Source organism: Cynocephalus volans, chromosome 6 (genome assembly GCF_027409185.1).
Source record: "Cynocephalus volans isolate mCynVol1 chromosome 6, mCynVol1.pri, whole genome shotgun sequence".
Classification (NCBI taxonomy): Eukaryota; Metazoa; Chordata; class Mammalia; order Dermoptera; family Cynocephalidae; genus Cynocephalus; species Cynocephalus volans.
Window position 1 is genome coordinate 33681797 of NC_084465.1, and position 16721 is coordinate 33698517.

At 34.3% G+C, this 16721-nt stretch overlaps 1 protein-coding gene across 1 annotated transcript in view; it reads right to left on the reverse strand.

The window, feature by feature from the left end:
* PTPRZ1 (protein tyrosine phosphatase receptor type Z1) overlaps window positions 1-16721 on the reverse strand; it is a 132867-nt gene that overhangs the window by 18082 nt on the left and 98064 nt on the right. Inside the window, exons 14-19 of the mRNA XM_063101031.1 lie at window positions 10596-10687; window positions 7357-7442; window positions 4759-4779; window positions 4495-4591; window positions 1720-1802; window positions 237-371 (exon numbers count right to left, since the gene is read on the reverse strand). Coding sequence (XP_062957101.1) covers window positions 237-371; window positions 1720-1802; window positions 4495-4591; window positions 4759-4779; window positions 7357-7442; window positions 10596-10687 — 514 coding nt within the window. The remainder of the gene's footprint in view (window positions 1-236; window positions 372-1719; window positions 1803-4494; window positions 4592-4758; window positions 4780-7356; window positions 7443-10595; window positions 10688-16721) is intronic.

Consider the following 16721-nt stretch of genomic DNA (forward strand, 5'->3'; position numbering starts at 1 on the left):
CCATTTACTTTCTTCCACAGTATGAAGAATGCATTTAAAAGGTAGACAGCTTGATTCACTGTGAAACTTTCTGACCTATAGTGTTAACACTTGCTCCTTAGCTGTCATACTTACTAGAGAGGAATCCCAACCAGCTTTCATATATTCTGCTGCTTCCTGATGCCGACTCTATTAAAATGAATTTAAAGCACCTCTACTCACTATAACGGGAATGACATAACAGATGACCTATATACCCTTCCTTTCTCCACAAGGTTTGTTATCATGACGATAACTTCCACGTTATGCTCCCATATCATTCTCCAGAAATCTTCAGCTGTGGATTTCAGTGGGCCTTGGGCAGCAATGTAAGCTTTTGGTCTGTTGTATCCCTGAAGAAACAAATGACAAATGCTGCTTATTAACTGATTTATATGCCATTTTTAACTGTACAATACTTCCATTTTTAAGGTCAGCACATTGTTTTTTTCTATAAAAGAAAACCATAAAAAATAAACTTGCAAAGCTGGAGAATCTTGACAGTACTGGCAAGGATAGCAACTGTTTTTTAACTATGATTTTTGTTACAAAAAATAGAAAAAATAAAAGTTCTCTTTGCTCTGACACAAACAATTCTCTTCATCTTTAATCCAAGTGCATTTAACCCAAGTCTATTTCCTGTGCTTACAATCTGGTCCTTAATTGTACTGCTTTGAAAGGTGTCTTAGGCAATGGGCTCAGGTGTCTACAACAGTTAAAAATTCTCTAGAGTTGTGACCTCCTTATTCTCCGTGGTGACATTGAGCAGTGCTAATCATTAATAGCTATCCATCACTGACTGAGCACCCAGTGTTGAACAAGATGCTTTACAAGTATTAACCTTAAACTTCATCTCTGCAAAATGAAAGCATCACCCCTGAATTGGAGATGAGGAAACTGAAGCTCAGACAAATTGACTTTCCCAGGTTCTACAGCTAGGCAGGGGTGGAGATGGGATTCAAAGCAGTTCTAACTCCAAAGCCCATGTTCGTTCTAACATACATACTGCCTCCTCTGGAAGCATAAAGTGGTAGAGTATAACAAACCCACTTTATACCATGGACTCACTTCTTTAAAGTCAGTGTCCCACACAGCATTAACCTGAAGGCAGCTAGACTGTGAGCACAGTGTCAGGGAAATAACTAAGTTCCACTGACATTCATTCAGTTGATCACAGTGAAAAAACCAGTAAGTTAGTGGGTACTCTATAATCCCTGGAAAGCTCCAATAAGTTCCACAAAGCTGCAGATCCTGAAGAGTACCCAAAATTATAAAGGTTGATAACTGGTTTAATAACCATCAGTTCGACTTTTAGTCAGTACTACCATGAGAATTTTTCAATCAAGATTTACTGATCATCTGCTATACGCATAGCATTGTGCTAGGAGATATGGAAAACTCAAAATAAACACTGGTCCTGCCCCTCGCATTTAAGGAGTTATAAACCTATCTGAATATACATATTCTACCTTGAATTCCCAACCTGAATTTTCTTCCTCACCCTGGAGATAAACCAAGCTTGAGTGTTATTCTTTCTAAAATCTTTGACATTGGATCACTTAAAATTATTTACTGTTAATTTGTATTTTTATTATCTATTAAATAATATGTATTAAGCACTAGTATATGTATGATATTATGGTCTAATAAATTCAGAGTCTAATATAATTTTCAAAAAAATTTCAATTAAAACATGCTTACATCAACATAATTGGCATTGATGTAATCAGTCAGTTTGCCATCTTTTTCAGCAAGTTGTGCAAGCTTAACCCTGCTGTGATCATCTGTAATAAAAAATATATATATTTTACTTAGCACAGATGACTTTTCAGAATGAAGGTCATTTATATTTGCATAATAATTTATCTCACACAATTAAAATCACACAAAAATAATTTGCTTTAATATGCTTTTTGGGGATACTGAGATGACAAAGAAAACAAAGATAAATATAACAATAATCTCTGCCTTCAAGACATTTTCTAATGCAGTAGGTGAGAATAAGACAGAAACACAGGAAGTAATGTACAGGTGTCGAGACAGGTGTAAGGCAGTAGGTGGATATGAAGGCAGAAATTGCACTGGTATGAGATGATAAAAGTTTTCATAGAGGTTGAAACTTGAAGTTGGCATCTTGGATGGGTTTTTTAAATGGGTACTTGGGCTGTGAACAGTGGAGGACCACTCAAGGAGCAAGAAGGGTGATGGGGGCCTCAGAAAGCTAGGGAAGGATGGCAGCTCAGAGCAGGAGGCTGGTGGAGGAAGAGAAGAAAGCAGAAGCCTCCCAGGACATTTCCGTGAACAGTTGCAACAAACAGCTTTTTCAACGGAAGAGCCCCAAAGAGGAAACTACTGCATAGAGAGGCAAGAACAGTTGTCCAAACACAGAGGAGCTGGATCCTGCATTGCTAATTAAAAGGGGATGGAAACTTGGGTAACCAATACATGGTGTAACTATGGTAATTCAAATAGGTTGAAATAAAGAGTTCGGGTTAACTTCAGTTCTATAGAGAAGCTGTATTTTGAGGAAATCCATAGTGAGAAAGGAAAATGTTTGCCTTGTGTTGAATGTCCCCACAAAACTTAATCCCCACTGTACACTGTTGAGGGCGGGAAATCCTATTACAGTAATGAAAGGTGGGGCCTCGAAGAGTTGATTAGATTGTAGGACCAAGCCATAGTGAATGGATTAAAAATGTTGGTCATGGGCATGGTTTGAAGTGCTATAAATGGAGAGTGAATGAGGAGGTTAGTCTCTCTCTGCTCCACCACTTTGCAATCTGATTCTCTGAGGTCACTGTTGGCACCACCAAGACCTTCACCAGCTGTGTTCCCTGGACTTTGGACTTCCCAGACTCAGAAACTGTAAGCAATAAATTTCATTTTCTTTGAAGTTTTCATTTCATTTCATTTTCTTCCAGTTCTGTATATTTTGTTATAAGCAACAGAAATGGACTAATACAGTGCTGCTAGAAGAAAACTTGGTAGGTTTACTGGGCAGACTGTATTCTTTTCAAGGATGAAGAAATGAATACAGACCAAACCATGACAAGTTAAATAGATACTCCGGGAGATTAATGCTTCTGTGACAGTTACAGTCCACAATGGTACAGGGAATGTACATGGAAATAGATGTGTGGCAATGAAGAAATGGGACTAGATACCAGGCTGACTGATTGCTGTGTTTTGGTTCTCATATTTTTAGAATGTCTGGGTTGTTTTTCTTCATCTCTACAATAGGACTATTTCTACCTATCTTGTCAGGTTGTTTCAGGGATTAAATTAAATAATGCATTTACAGTGCCAGGCATAGTAAATGTTCAGATGAACATTTACATAGCAAATGTTCAACGAACGTTCATCTCTGTCCCCTTCTTAATTGCCTGGTGGGTATTTTCTATTTGGCTTGTAGAGGAAATAGCCTAACAACAATTTTACTGTGTCTAAGAGGCAAGTGAGTTTTATGTGCAGCCAGGATAGTTATTTTAGTTGAGGAAGACAATCTTGCAGCAGAGCCCACTACAAAACAATAAAAATTGATGTAAACCCCATGGAAAGGAAGGCAGTAACTAAGCAAGCTATTTAAGAGAATGTGATAATAAAAGGGAAGGGAGTGAAGCTCCATCAACTTCCCAAACTAGAATGGAGCCAGAGTTTAAATAACCTAGCTGGCAACAGTCTGCTCATATACGAAGCTAGGAAGGCCCACTGAATCTATGAGGAGGGATATCATTTTTTTTTTTTTGGAGGGGAAAGGGAATATAAAGATGGATTTCAAGAGATGGGGAGGAATATAAAGGAAAAGAAGAGGGAACAGGTGTAAACAAATTCTGTAAGAAGATGGAAGACAGACAGCAATTTCATATGAAAAAGTAAGTAAAATTGCATTAATGAAAAAAGCCAGATAACCACTTATTGAAAAGAGAGAGAGAGAGAGAGAGAGAGAGAGAGAGAGAGAGAGAGAGAGAGAGAGAGAGAACGCACTAACAAAACAAAGGGACAGAAGGAATAAAAAGAGGGAATTCAAGAATTCAATTAATCCTTTATAAAACCCCAGAAAGAATGCCAAGAAAAGGAGGAAATGGGTAAAGGTAGAATTAAAAAAGAGAAAGTCTAAAGAGAATCTCATTTGGTTAGTAAAGTCATAAGTAGGTCCTAAGCGAAAATAGGACCATGGAATATAAATAATGTCAGAAAGCACAAGAAGAGATGTACAGCCCATGGGGTCTGAAGAAAGGACTAGATTCAAATTGGAGTTTGTTTTGTTTAAAAGAAACAGACGTAATTAATTACAGGATGTATTTAAAGTTGGAATGATGGAATGCTATGTAATATCTAACACAAGTCTTATTCCCTGATACAAAGGTCCTGAAACAATCACACTGAGGTTGGCTGTCATGTGAATTCAGAACACTGTTTAAAGGTACACCAGTAACAATGATAATAAAGTCAGAGCTGAGTTAAGGACATACTTACAGGCAACGATATTTATGTATCGGTTCTTGTGCTTGTTGTCAGGGTGGTTGGAGCTGTCTGCTGTAATACCTAAATCAACAGTACAGCTCTGCACTTCCTGTAAAAAATTTTATGTATACCATTTGAACACACATTTTTTTGAAACAAAGTGTGTTAAAATATAATAAGAAAGACAAAACAAACAAAATAATCTATCCAAAAAATATTTTTACATGTTACAACTACTTCTTGGCTAAAAGAAAATGCAGTGAAATAATGCCTTACCTGGTAAAACTCTTTCAGTGTCTAATGAGGGAATGAATGCCAAAAAAGTAAAGAAATCAAATTCCACAGCACACGACAAATGAGAAAAAAAAGCGTTCGTATTAGGTTTACAATGGAAAACTATGATCATGCAATAAATACATTTGTCAAATACTAACAAAACAGAATGTTTCAAACAGTTTGCATGCATATCAAAATGTCTAACAATCTGGAACCTTAAAATTATGTAAAAGGAAAAAATAACACTTTTAAAAGGGGAAAGTGATGTAATAATATGATGAATTTTTGAAATGCAGATGAGAACCACATATTCCATGACAAATTTTGTCATATTAGTCAGATTTTCTAATATCCAAATATAATTTTAGTTGACCACTGTAGCACTATTTGAAACTCTGAATTGGTGATACTTTTTTTGTTTTTAAGTTATTTTAAAGCATAAACAGCCTCCTGTTAGGTGGGTTGTAACGGATTTAGGGCTGTCAAAACAATAAAAATCGCCTAAAACATTTTTTTATTTTACATTTTTTTTATTATACATACTACGTCATTTTGAAGCAAGATTTAAATAGCATTACTTTCCATATGTTTAATTAGTAGTCCTCTCTTTTGTTTAAACCTCAAGGGTACCAAAAAATTACTTCTACTAATTTCCTACTAAAATTAATTAACAATGCTTTTCAGAGATATTTTCTATCTGAATATATTAGTTTAGAATTTATAATTGCTTGATATTGAAATAATAAAATAAAAGCCTTATAATTTCTGAGAAAGTATGTAACACAAATATGAATCTGATTCATCAGCAATTGGCTCAATCTCTCTTTTATTTAAAAGCTTTTAAATAAGACTTTAAAGCCTCTTTTGCAGCAAGTCATTCTAAATAATTGAAAACAATATATGAATCACTCAAAAGGGCAGCATTATTAGTTATTAAGCTAATTATTAAGTTTATAAAAAGTCTCTCTGAATCAGACTGCAAGTTAAAAGCAATGGAATTGAGAAAAAACTTTTTGAGTACAAATGTGGTTACTTTATTAATTTAATTCTTATGGATTGCTTAATAATATTTAAGTGATTTTAAAGTTGTGAAAACCATGAATCTGCTTTGCGGCATACGCTGTCACCAACTTTAATTATAAACTGCTTATTTTTTACTTTTTAAAAAAAGCATTTGGAAGATTAGACCCATGTTTGACATATTTTCCTTATTGCAATTAGAATTTTGTTTGCTGTTAGCCTAATAGTTTCTATCAGTTAACACTGAGTTAACATTGCACCACAAGTAACCTCTAGCTTATGCTAAGAAAAAATAATTCGATGTTTTAAAAATATAATTCTTCATATTATTCCACTTCACTTAGTGTTACCGCATACTGCTTTCTTATTCAATGTAGCTATAATTTAGATTTCTCTGAGGATTAAATCAGTTGGCTTCTATTATTTGTACTTTAGTGAAAACATATCACACATCACTTCTATTTCTTTTGATTTATTACAGCTTTCTACTCTATGGCATTTTCCTTTCCTAAATATATCTCGATTAATGTGACTCTCGGGAAGCAGGTGCTGTGTGCAATGGGGAAAGTGGATCTTGTGATCAGGATCAAAACTCAAGGTACTTCAAAAAGGGAAGTCTATAGAGAACTTGGTGGGAAAGTGGGAGGCGTGTTTCCTGGGGGAGTGACCAGAGGAGAGGCTGAAGACTGCTTGCCTGTCAACAACTGTAATAGAAAGGGCATGAGTACTAAAATCTCAGACCTGGGTTTGAATCTCAGCTCTGCTATTTCTCAGTTGTTAATTAACTTCTATGGGGTTTGGTTTCACCAATTATATGAATATAAATAATAACAAATAGCTGCCAGAGTTGGGTGAAGGATGGATGTGGAAGCATCTAGTCCAATGATATATTAGGGGGTGCTCACAAATGGTAGCTTTTACTTTTTGTGGTTGTTATTGTTAACTTTGGATTTATGGCTCCCCGTTTTGAAAAATCTGCTTAACTGATAGTGCAGTAGGGTATGATAAATTTGCAGTAAATTTCTCTGTCCCTTTGATCTACGAGTATTTTAAAAGAATATTATAGGAAAAATTTTCATTGATTATGAAGTTCAAATGTTTTTACAGAAATACATATTTTCTTGAGAAGATGTGATTTTTTTCTCATACAATAAAAAGGTTATCTAAATGCATTTATATTTACATTGGTGTAATACTTACAATTAAGGATTTGTATGTACTTTGGCTGAAAATCACGAAATTTAGTAGTTTAGTATAATTTATATAATTTAGAAAATTAAAAAGAATCGGTGTTACTAATTCAGATTTTTAAAAAAGAATACTAGAGATCAGTATTATATGGTAGAGAGTTAACAATGTTTTTGATTTTTCCACTTGTGCAACTTGGCTTTAAAAATGGAAATCAAATTTTCTAAATTATATGGTAACTATGATATAACACATAAGTAATTATGGAACTAATATTTTCACTAGAAGTGAAATCATTTCAAAATCTTTAGGTCAAGAAAAAGCCTACTGCTGAATCTTCTAAATTTATTATTTTGTATATTATTTAAAACAGACATATTAAAATCATACCTCAAATTCTTCAGTAAACCCACTACTTGCATGTAAGTCTGCAACATGCTTTGGAAAGTGCTTTATAGGAATTGCTCCAACATCATCTAAGTGAATAAAAAAAATGGCGTAAGAAAGAATAATTCAACAGAAATGAATGTGCCTCTCCTTTATAAAGAGACTTGTTCTAAAACAACTTCAAAATTCAATTACAGTAGTCCCCCCTTATCCAAGGTTTCGTTTTCTGAAGTTTCAGTCTCCCACGATGTGGGAATATTAAATGGAAAATTTCAGAAACAAATGGTTCATACATTTTAAACCTCATGAGTAGCATGCTGAAATCTTGTGCCACCCCTCTCTGTCCTGCCCATAATGTGAATCATCCCTCTGTCCAGAGTCTCCATGCTGTAGACACCTCTCTTGTTAGTCACTTAGTAGCCATATAGGTGATCAGATCAACCATCACAGGAGGATCACAGAGCTGGTATTCAAATCACCCTTATTTTACTTATTAATGGCTCCAAAGTGCAAGAGTAGTGATGCTGACAATTCGAATATGCCAAAGGGAAGCGGTAAAGTGTTTCCTTAAGTGAAAGGGTGAAAGTTCTCGACTTACTAAGAAAAGAAAACAAATATTATGCAGAGGTTGCTAAGATCTACGGAAAGAATGAATCTTCTATTTGTGAAATTGTGAGGAAGGAAAAAAGTTTGTGCATAGGGTTTGGTACTATCTGTAGTTTTGGGTGACCCCATGAATAAGAGAGGGCCTATTATATTCATACAATCCCAACTAAATCTCAGCATTCAATGGTTAAGCAAGAACTATCAATTATTTCTATATTAACTGTTAATCATGACCTGCATTTTAGAAATCTGATTTGATCAGGGGTCTCTTTTCCATCTATACTCTTAAGAGAAAATAATTTATTGTCAATGTTTATTTATAAATACCACCAAAGCCTCATTTCTTTTCAATGGACTGCATCTCTTTACGAACAACTTTAACATGAGTAAATTCTGGGAAAAACATGCAGAAATAATATATTTTCAATTTTACTATGATCTAAACATAACATATAGTGCAATTTCAGTTTTATAAAATTGTACAGTTTAATGTCTTACATCAAATAGTCAGATGTTTACATTTGAAAACATTTTTTCCTTCTCTATAAATAATAGAAAACATTTATATGCATAATATTCATTAACGATAGTGTCGAAAACCTTTGGGACTTCTAATCCGTAAAATTTCAAGAATTCAAACTTGAAAATATGTTATGTAAACAAAGTCATTGGATCCATTAATTAATTATGAAGGGGCCAAATTATTTTAACTGGCTCTCTCTTTTTTTTTTTCTTTTCCTGGAAAGACTTTCTTAGATTGAACATATTACTAGTTCACAGTATGCAATTTCACAAGTGATTTCTCTGACAAGGAAACATCAAACACATTTCACAAGAAACAGTTATTTACATCAACAGATGTTCAGCATTTAGGCCATCTAATATTTTTAAGCTTCAGTTACCAAGAATTTGTTGATTAAAAAAAACCCTAGAATCCATCTGTTCTCTCTCTTAGATGAGTGGACCTGAATACTAAAATTGAATTAGCCAGTCAAGCTTAAGAAACAATAGACAAAGGTGTAATTCCACCTTCGCACCTGCAGAAAGATCTTGCCTAGAAGCAGCTTTTATAATTAGATAAGAAAACAGAAATAATTTGTTGCACCTTAATCATTATGTCCAGTAAATGTCCTTTAAATCCATTGACATAATTCTACACAGCCAACCTTTTATAAGCAGACTACTACTGTTTATTGACATTCAGGTATTTTGGTAATTTCTTTCATTAATTGGTATGGAAGTCTTTGCATTTTTTGACTTTACATGAAAATGTGCATATTCAGGTGACAAAGAGTGAAGCTTTGATAGCTTAGCAAGTGAAAGGCAGAGATGCCCTCGATCACTACTCTTCTGACATTCAAAACAGAGGATTTTTGATTTCCTGGACAACGAATCTAAATGCAACAGATAACTGAGAGCTGTCAGTCTCAAAATCCTAAATATGTTAATGAGAAATTGTGCTATAATAAAATAAATGTGCAGTATTTTAATATGGACTAGAAAATAGAGATAAAACCACAGTGGTTAAAGGCACAGAGTGGATAACAGGAAAAGTAGCAAGACATTTCTAATTCCTATGTGTATAAAGAATAAAAATAAAATATATAAATATAAAAATATATAATATACACTATAAATAATAAAAATATATAAATATAAAATATAAAGATATGATATTTTGTTTGTTTTTAATCATGAGATTTCAGAAGATAACATCATAGAGAACGTGGGCCTCTAGCAATAGTATATGCAGCATCAGACACTTTAAGAAGCGACTTCTGTAAAATGACCAATAGGTGAATTTCTCCCTTTGTACCCCTGGTTTGGTGATTTCTATGTCCTCAACTCGTCCTCTAACCTCCAGTACTTCTTCCTTAGTTCACACACTTCTAGACAATTCCTTTTTTGTTACCACTTTTCATTCTGAGATGTTATAAAATAAGTAAGAGACTGTAATCTTATAGTGTGAACTCTAGGAGTCGATGGGTATCTTAATTAAATAAACCTGGCTAATTTTCAAATATTATTATCTAGGTAAACTCTGATAAAAAGTCAATATTTTCCCAAATATTCAACTGTTCAACATTTTGAGACTTTAAGTTTTTCAAGTAACCATATATTTTTTGTGCTTATGGTTTTTTCCTACCACCAATTTATATACATTTTTCTCTAACGTGGTTAAGAAAACTTTACTTACATAAACTCAAATGATCAGAAAGAAACTAGACTTTATCCTTACTTTTGTTTTTTCTCCTATCCACATTTACTGCATTGATTTAGTCTGACTTTTGTGGTTTAAATTTCCACTAAAGTGATGGGAATGAGTGAAAGTCAGCATTATTCTTAACTAATATTTTGTTGCTATAAATGTTTACACTTTTAACATATTACACCTGAGCAATTATAAATTATTATTTTGCCATATCATCTGTATGGGAGGAATGCTTAAAAGAATGAGAACAGGATATAAGCCCAGATGCCTGGTACATGATGCAATAAATACTCTGGACAACACAAATAATTACTAATCTACATTATAGCCATTTGTAAAGTACTCCAATAAAAATAAGCCTTTCAACATTGTGCTTTTCATTCAACCTCTACCAGCTACTCATGGTCACACTTTAAGCTATTACCTGAAATTGGAAAGATAGGTGTTGGAGGCGTGGATATTACTCGAGGGGATGTACTGTCCTCTAAATAAAAGTGGGCAGTCTGGAAGCATTTCCTGCAAAGAAAAGAAAGCCTTTTATACTACTAGCTGCTGTGGATAATAAGACAACTTCTGGGCTTCTTGAAATATATGCTGAAAATCTCCAGAATTAAAACAAAAGTGAACATATACTAAGAAGAGGGATTGTTGGATCAACACCTATTTCATCAAAACATGAGATATTAAAGAATTTTATGGCTTCCAAATTTACCTCAGTTTGACCTGTACCAGATGCCAGAGTGAGCAGATATCAGAGTGTTGAAAGCAGAGATGGCATCTGAAGCTGCAGCTGGTATGGAACAGTACTTTGCTGACATAGGAAACCTCAACGCCCTAGGTAATTGTCCACTATTGCTGTATACCGAGGTGTCCTGCCACCTTGGACAGGACCAGAGTGGAAAAGAAAGAATGTCCAAAGCAATTTTCACTCAACATTTAAGTGACCGTGTCCTTCTGAGCATATTTGGCTGCTGGTAAAAGGCAGCAAGCTATGACTAGGTAAAATGAAATTCCACAGTGGTAACTTTTAATGAAAAAAGAAGGCAGCTTTACACTGTAAGTATGGTAATGTGGTAGAGACAGAACTTAAATGAGGAAATAATGAGCACGCAACCAAAAACAGGGAGGATTTTCATTCCAACAGAGGCTAGCCTTGTTGATGAGGGTTTTGAGAATGAATATATTTGGAATCAATGACAACTATGACCTCTGATGTCACCTGAATCTATTTTCGTTCCGATAATAAGAACGATATCTGGTAAGAGCACACTGCCAGCTACTGAGAAGAGCAAAGAACCAGCTGCTGCTGTGATGTAACGCAAACCATCCTTAATTTTAAAAATTCAGATAACTAAAACTGCTAATGACACTCTTTGAGGTGGGTTGCTTAATTTTATTTGAAGTATTATTGATGAACTGTTATGTTCAAAGCGAAATACCTGAGTGAGAATGCCGATCTCACTTTCCATTTAAGAGCTTTAAGCTGCAAGGTATTTATCCTAATGTGCTTTAACACAACATTTGTTCTTATATAGTAACACACCTAAATCACAACATTTTTCCAGTAATTAAGTTCCCTGGATAAAATTCTTGAATGGCTTCCCACTGCAATTAGAATAATATTCAATTACTTCCGTAGCTTCATCTCCTACAACCCTCTCCCTCACCCACAAGGCTCCAGCCCACACTGGTCCTCTCTTTCTCCCTCGACGAAACACTTTCAGTACTACTTTAGGGTTTTGCTGTTCCCTCTGCCCACTTGCCTGCCACCCTCGTCATTCTGCATTGGCCCAAATGCCACTTCCTCTGAGAGTCCTCCCCTGACCATGCTAGCTAAAGTGTGAGCCCATCACACTGTTACCATTCTTTGCTTTTTCTGTTTGCTTTGTGGCACTTATCACCATCTGAAATACTATTATTTATGTATTTGTTTATTTTATATGCATAATTGGGCTGCCCTCATTAGAATGTAAGCCCCACAAGGCAAAGTTCTTGAACTTAATCACTGCAATGTCAGTCCTCAGTGCTAAGGAGAGTGTTTGCCAGAATATTTGTTCAATGAATAAACTACTAGGAGTAGTGTAAAATTATATAGTTTATTTATAACCTGAATGTCACAAACAAGCAAGCAAACAAAAACCCCCAAGGCAATGATATGCATCGTGAAAATTAGCCCTCTGCTGTGATAGTTTAAGCCTTTCATAACCAAACCTGAGAGAACATACACTGTGAGAACATAAGAATGTCTCCAAGGGAGAACAGGCAGTACAGGAGGAAGATGAGTACAGGTGTTAAAGGGACCCTGAGCTAGGTTCATATCCTGCCAAGTGGATAGAACAGGCTGTATTGATGAGGACCGGGAGAGATGAGGGCACCAGCCCCCATGATAAACTATCCCGCTGAAAGTCCACATGAGCAGAACTGAAGCCAGACGAGGGCAGAAACTACACGGAAAGTTTGGCTTATCTGTGCAACCATGGATGTAGTATGCTCTGACACATTCATAGGGAAGCATTGGACTTGGTATGTGCTTTTAAGATCACAGAATCAACATCCCTTTGACTTCTGTAAAATATAGTTACACAAGGTGGTGAAAGGTTTTTAAAATTTTTTTCAATGAATCTTAAAGTTGTCAAACACTTTAAGGGACCTAGTGCAATATCACAGCTGACACAAGAATCCCTTCAACAGCATCTCCAACATACAGTTAAGAAGGTGCAGTCTGAACGTTGTCAGTAACAAGGAGCTCACTTCCCTATGAGTCATCTTCAGTTGCTACATATTTCTTGCTTCCACTAACTCAAAACCTATTCCCTTCTAAGTACCTCCAAATGGTACCCAAAGAGCAGGCCTCCCTGCTGTGCTGGGATGGCTCTAACTCTGTGATATCTACTTCCCTGTTAATTTTACCCCTTGGTTCTAGCTCTGTATCACAGATTTTTACATTACGTATCTAAGATTTTTCAACATCTAAACTCTATCTGTGGTTCTCACCTTGTCTGACTTTTCTCCTTGAAATTTATACTCCAAATAACACAAATTTGTTGTAGATCACAGAACCTGCCTCATTCTCTTGTGACTCAGGATTTCTCCTTGCTTTAAACATGTTTCTTCTGCTGACTAAAATGCCTCACTCCCCAATATGCCAGTTAAATAATGTCCTCCTTCAAGACAGCTCACAAGTATCTTCTCTGTGAAATAGGCTTTCTTTCCTAAGCAGATTCTAGCACTCCAGCTTTTCTTCAGCATAACTTCTTCAATACAAACTTCCATTCACACTCACATATATAAAGGCTGTTTTGAAAAATGCACCTAATCAATATAAGGGTGATATTCATTTCCTGAACATTAGATTACATTATTTTAAGTACGTTTCATTACTGGTGATTAGGATAATTGTTTTGTAAATACTTTTTTTCGTGCCTATATTCTTATTATATATTTTTGAAAATCATGTCTTTTGATTTTATGTAAACCTAATTCTTAATATAGTGCCAGGATTACAATAGGTGTTTAACATTTTTTTGAATAATTAGATAGATTTCTAGTAGTAAGTAAATCCCACCAATCATATACCATCTAGCTGCATCCTAGATTCTCTTGTCTACATGAGTCTTAAATGAGATAACTTGAAATCTCAAAACATTTGGGAGGGAGAGATGGGATGTACAGGTAGAGGAAGATGGATGAATAGATGGATGGATGGATGGATGAGAAGATAAACAGGTAGATAGAGGATGTTCAAATAATTTGGGGAGAATGGAAAGATGGGCAGAGTTTCACAGAATCTAACAAGGTAAATTAAAACATATTGGCATCGAGGTGTAGCATGTTGATGATGTTCATTGTAGTATCTGGTTAAATATCATCACAATTCTTTTCAGCTATGTAATCAAATCTTTGTTGGTTTTAGAAAATAAGTGGTCCAATAATGTTACTTGGCATTAATTTCCCAGAAGAGCCTTATAAATCGTACCAAAAAGCTTGTAAGTGGAAAATATTAAACTGGTATTGACTAAATTATGGATGAAATTTATCTATATATTGCTTAGGTATATTTTATATTGCAGTCTTACACAAAAAGTGACACTTTCCTAAAAGGCTGTATGGTACCAGGAGGCCTCCATTCTGGGTTAGGAGTTACCCTCAATAACCCACAAATTTGAATTTTAGATTAAGAGAGAATTCACATTGTTTTTCTTCCCACTCTCCCCATCGCAAACAATTGTGTTTGCAGAAAGTTATTTTCTATACTGCTTTTGGTGGTGTGCTATTTTGCTGAATCTAACTTTGGTATTTTTTAGGTTCTAACTCTTTAAAAAGATCTCAAAAATTTGCCCTTTTTTTTTCTTTAAGAAGAACTATTTGAAAATCTTCCCTGTTGAAGTCATTTTGCATCTTAAAAACTCAAGGTTTGGCTCATGTAAATTATACCTTAAAACATCTGGAAAATAATTTTAAGGCATATTATTTATTGTATGACAAGAGTCAGTATCTATAGTCCATCTGTTCTGTGTAAGCAGTGAATGTCTTCACATCTATGTGCTAAGTGTTGATAACTATGTCTTCTGCTAATTATCACTCAGCCATGATGAAAAACGTGATGACTGTTTCAAACTTGTAGACATAGGTCCTATCAATCAATGGTAATCTGATTATTTAATTTACACCTTTTCATCACAGTAAGCATTTAGAATCAAAAGCTAGAAATGTGTAATTAATATTCCATTTCTTAGTATCCTTTTACAAATATGAAACAATATTCAGCATCTGCATTCATTTACAGAACCCCTAAGGAAAGTCTGACTGCAATCTTAAAGATGATCTAGCAAACCCACCCAAATGGTAAACAGAGGCAACTAATTTCTAGATGGGTAAGTGACATGCCCAAGGCCAGATAGCAAAAACCAGGCAGAACTTGGAAAGAACCCAGATTTTATCACCTCTAATTTGTTCTGTCTCTCTGCTAAAACATGCTCTTCTCGTGATTTAAACAAAACATAGGGGAACACCTTGAGTTACGTAAGTTAGACAAAAGGAAGGATTTATTATACCACTTTAAGATTATTTTTCTCCTAAAAAATAGGTTAGAAAGATATTTGAACATTTTCTTCTAAGAATTTTACAGTTTTAGCTCTTACACTTAGGTCTATGGTCTTTTTTTTTGCATTCATTTTTGTGTACAGTGTGAGAAAAAGCTCCAACTTGATTTTTTGCATGTGAATATCCCATTGCTCTAATACAATTTGTTGAAAGATTCCTTGCCTGTTGAAAAGTCTTGGGACCCTTGTTTAAAATTCATAGACTGTCAAGATAAGAGCTTATTTTTGGACTCTCAATTCTATTCCATTGATCTACACATCTATTCTTGTGCCAGTACCAGACTCTCTTGATTACTACTACAGCTTTGTAATAAGATTTGAAATCGGGAAGTGTAAGTCCTTCAACTTTGTAAAATTCTTAGAAGAAAATCTAGAAGTAAATCTTTGTGGTTTTGGTTTAGGCACCACCCTAGATGATACCAAAAGCATGAGCAAAAAGAGAAACAGATGAACTGGACTTCATCAAAATTAAAAATTTTCATACTTTGAAAGATATGATCAAGAAAGTGAGAAAACAACCCACAGAATGGGAGAAAATATTGAAAATCATATATCTGATAAGGGGTTTATATCTAGAAAATACAAAAAACATTTACAACTCAATAATAAAAGGACAAATAACCCAATTAAAAAATAGGCAGCAAAGAATTTGAATGCACATTTCTCCAGAGAAGACATACAAATGTCCAAAAAGCATGTGGAAAAAATAATCAATATCACTGGTCATTAGGGAAATATTAAAATACATTTAAAAACATTGAATTGTACACTTTAAACCAGTCAATTTTATGATATATTAACTTTATCTCAATAAAGCTGTTTTTAAAAAATGTTTAAATATGTAAACCTGAAAAAACTCATAAAGACCACGTTACTGTTAGGACTGTTGTTAGTGAGTCACTAGATTTTTAAATATTTCTATAGGCTATAGTTTCTACAGAGGTTTAAAATGTTTCCATATGGCTAGTGAAATCACATTGTTTATAAATGTGTCTATGCTGGAATTCGAATAATTTACACAACCTTGAAAAATGCACTAATATTTTCATCTTATGACTCAGCATGTAATATCCCTAATATATTATGATCTAAAAAGTTACATTTCATATTGAATTAACTTCAAATGGATGTGAGTAGGACACAAATTTAACAATATTTAACAATTTTGAAATGGGTAAGTAAAGAGTGACAAACTTTATCAGAACATTTGACAGATATAAAAAATATACATACGTACTCATATTTTAAACTACTGCATTCTGTATTCAAGGTACATAAAGTATTATTTGTGAGAAAAAGAAAAATATCTTATTGGCGAAGGTCAAATTAATATGTTTTCAGCTGGTATTTTTATCTTTTTTCTACATAATACAGATGGAATGATCCATTACTAATACTAGATAAAAACCATTCCAGATTTTAATTTTCCATAAAATATCAAATCATAT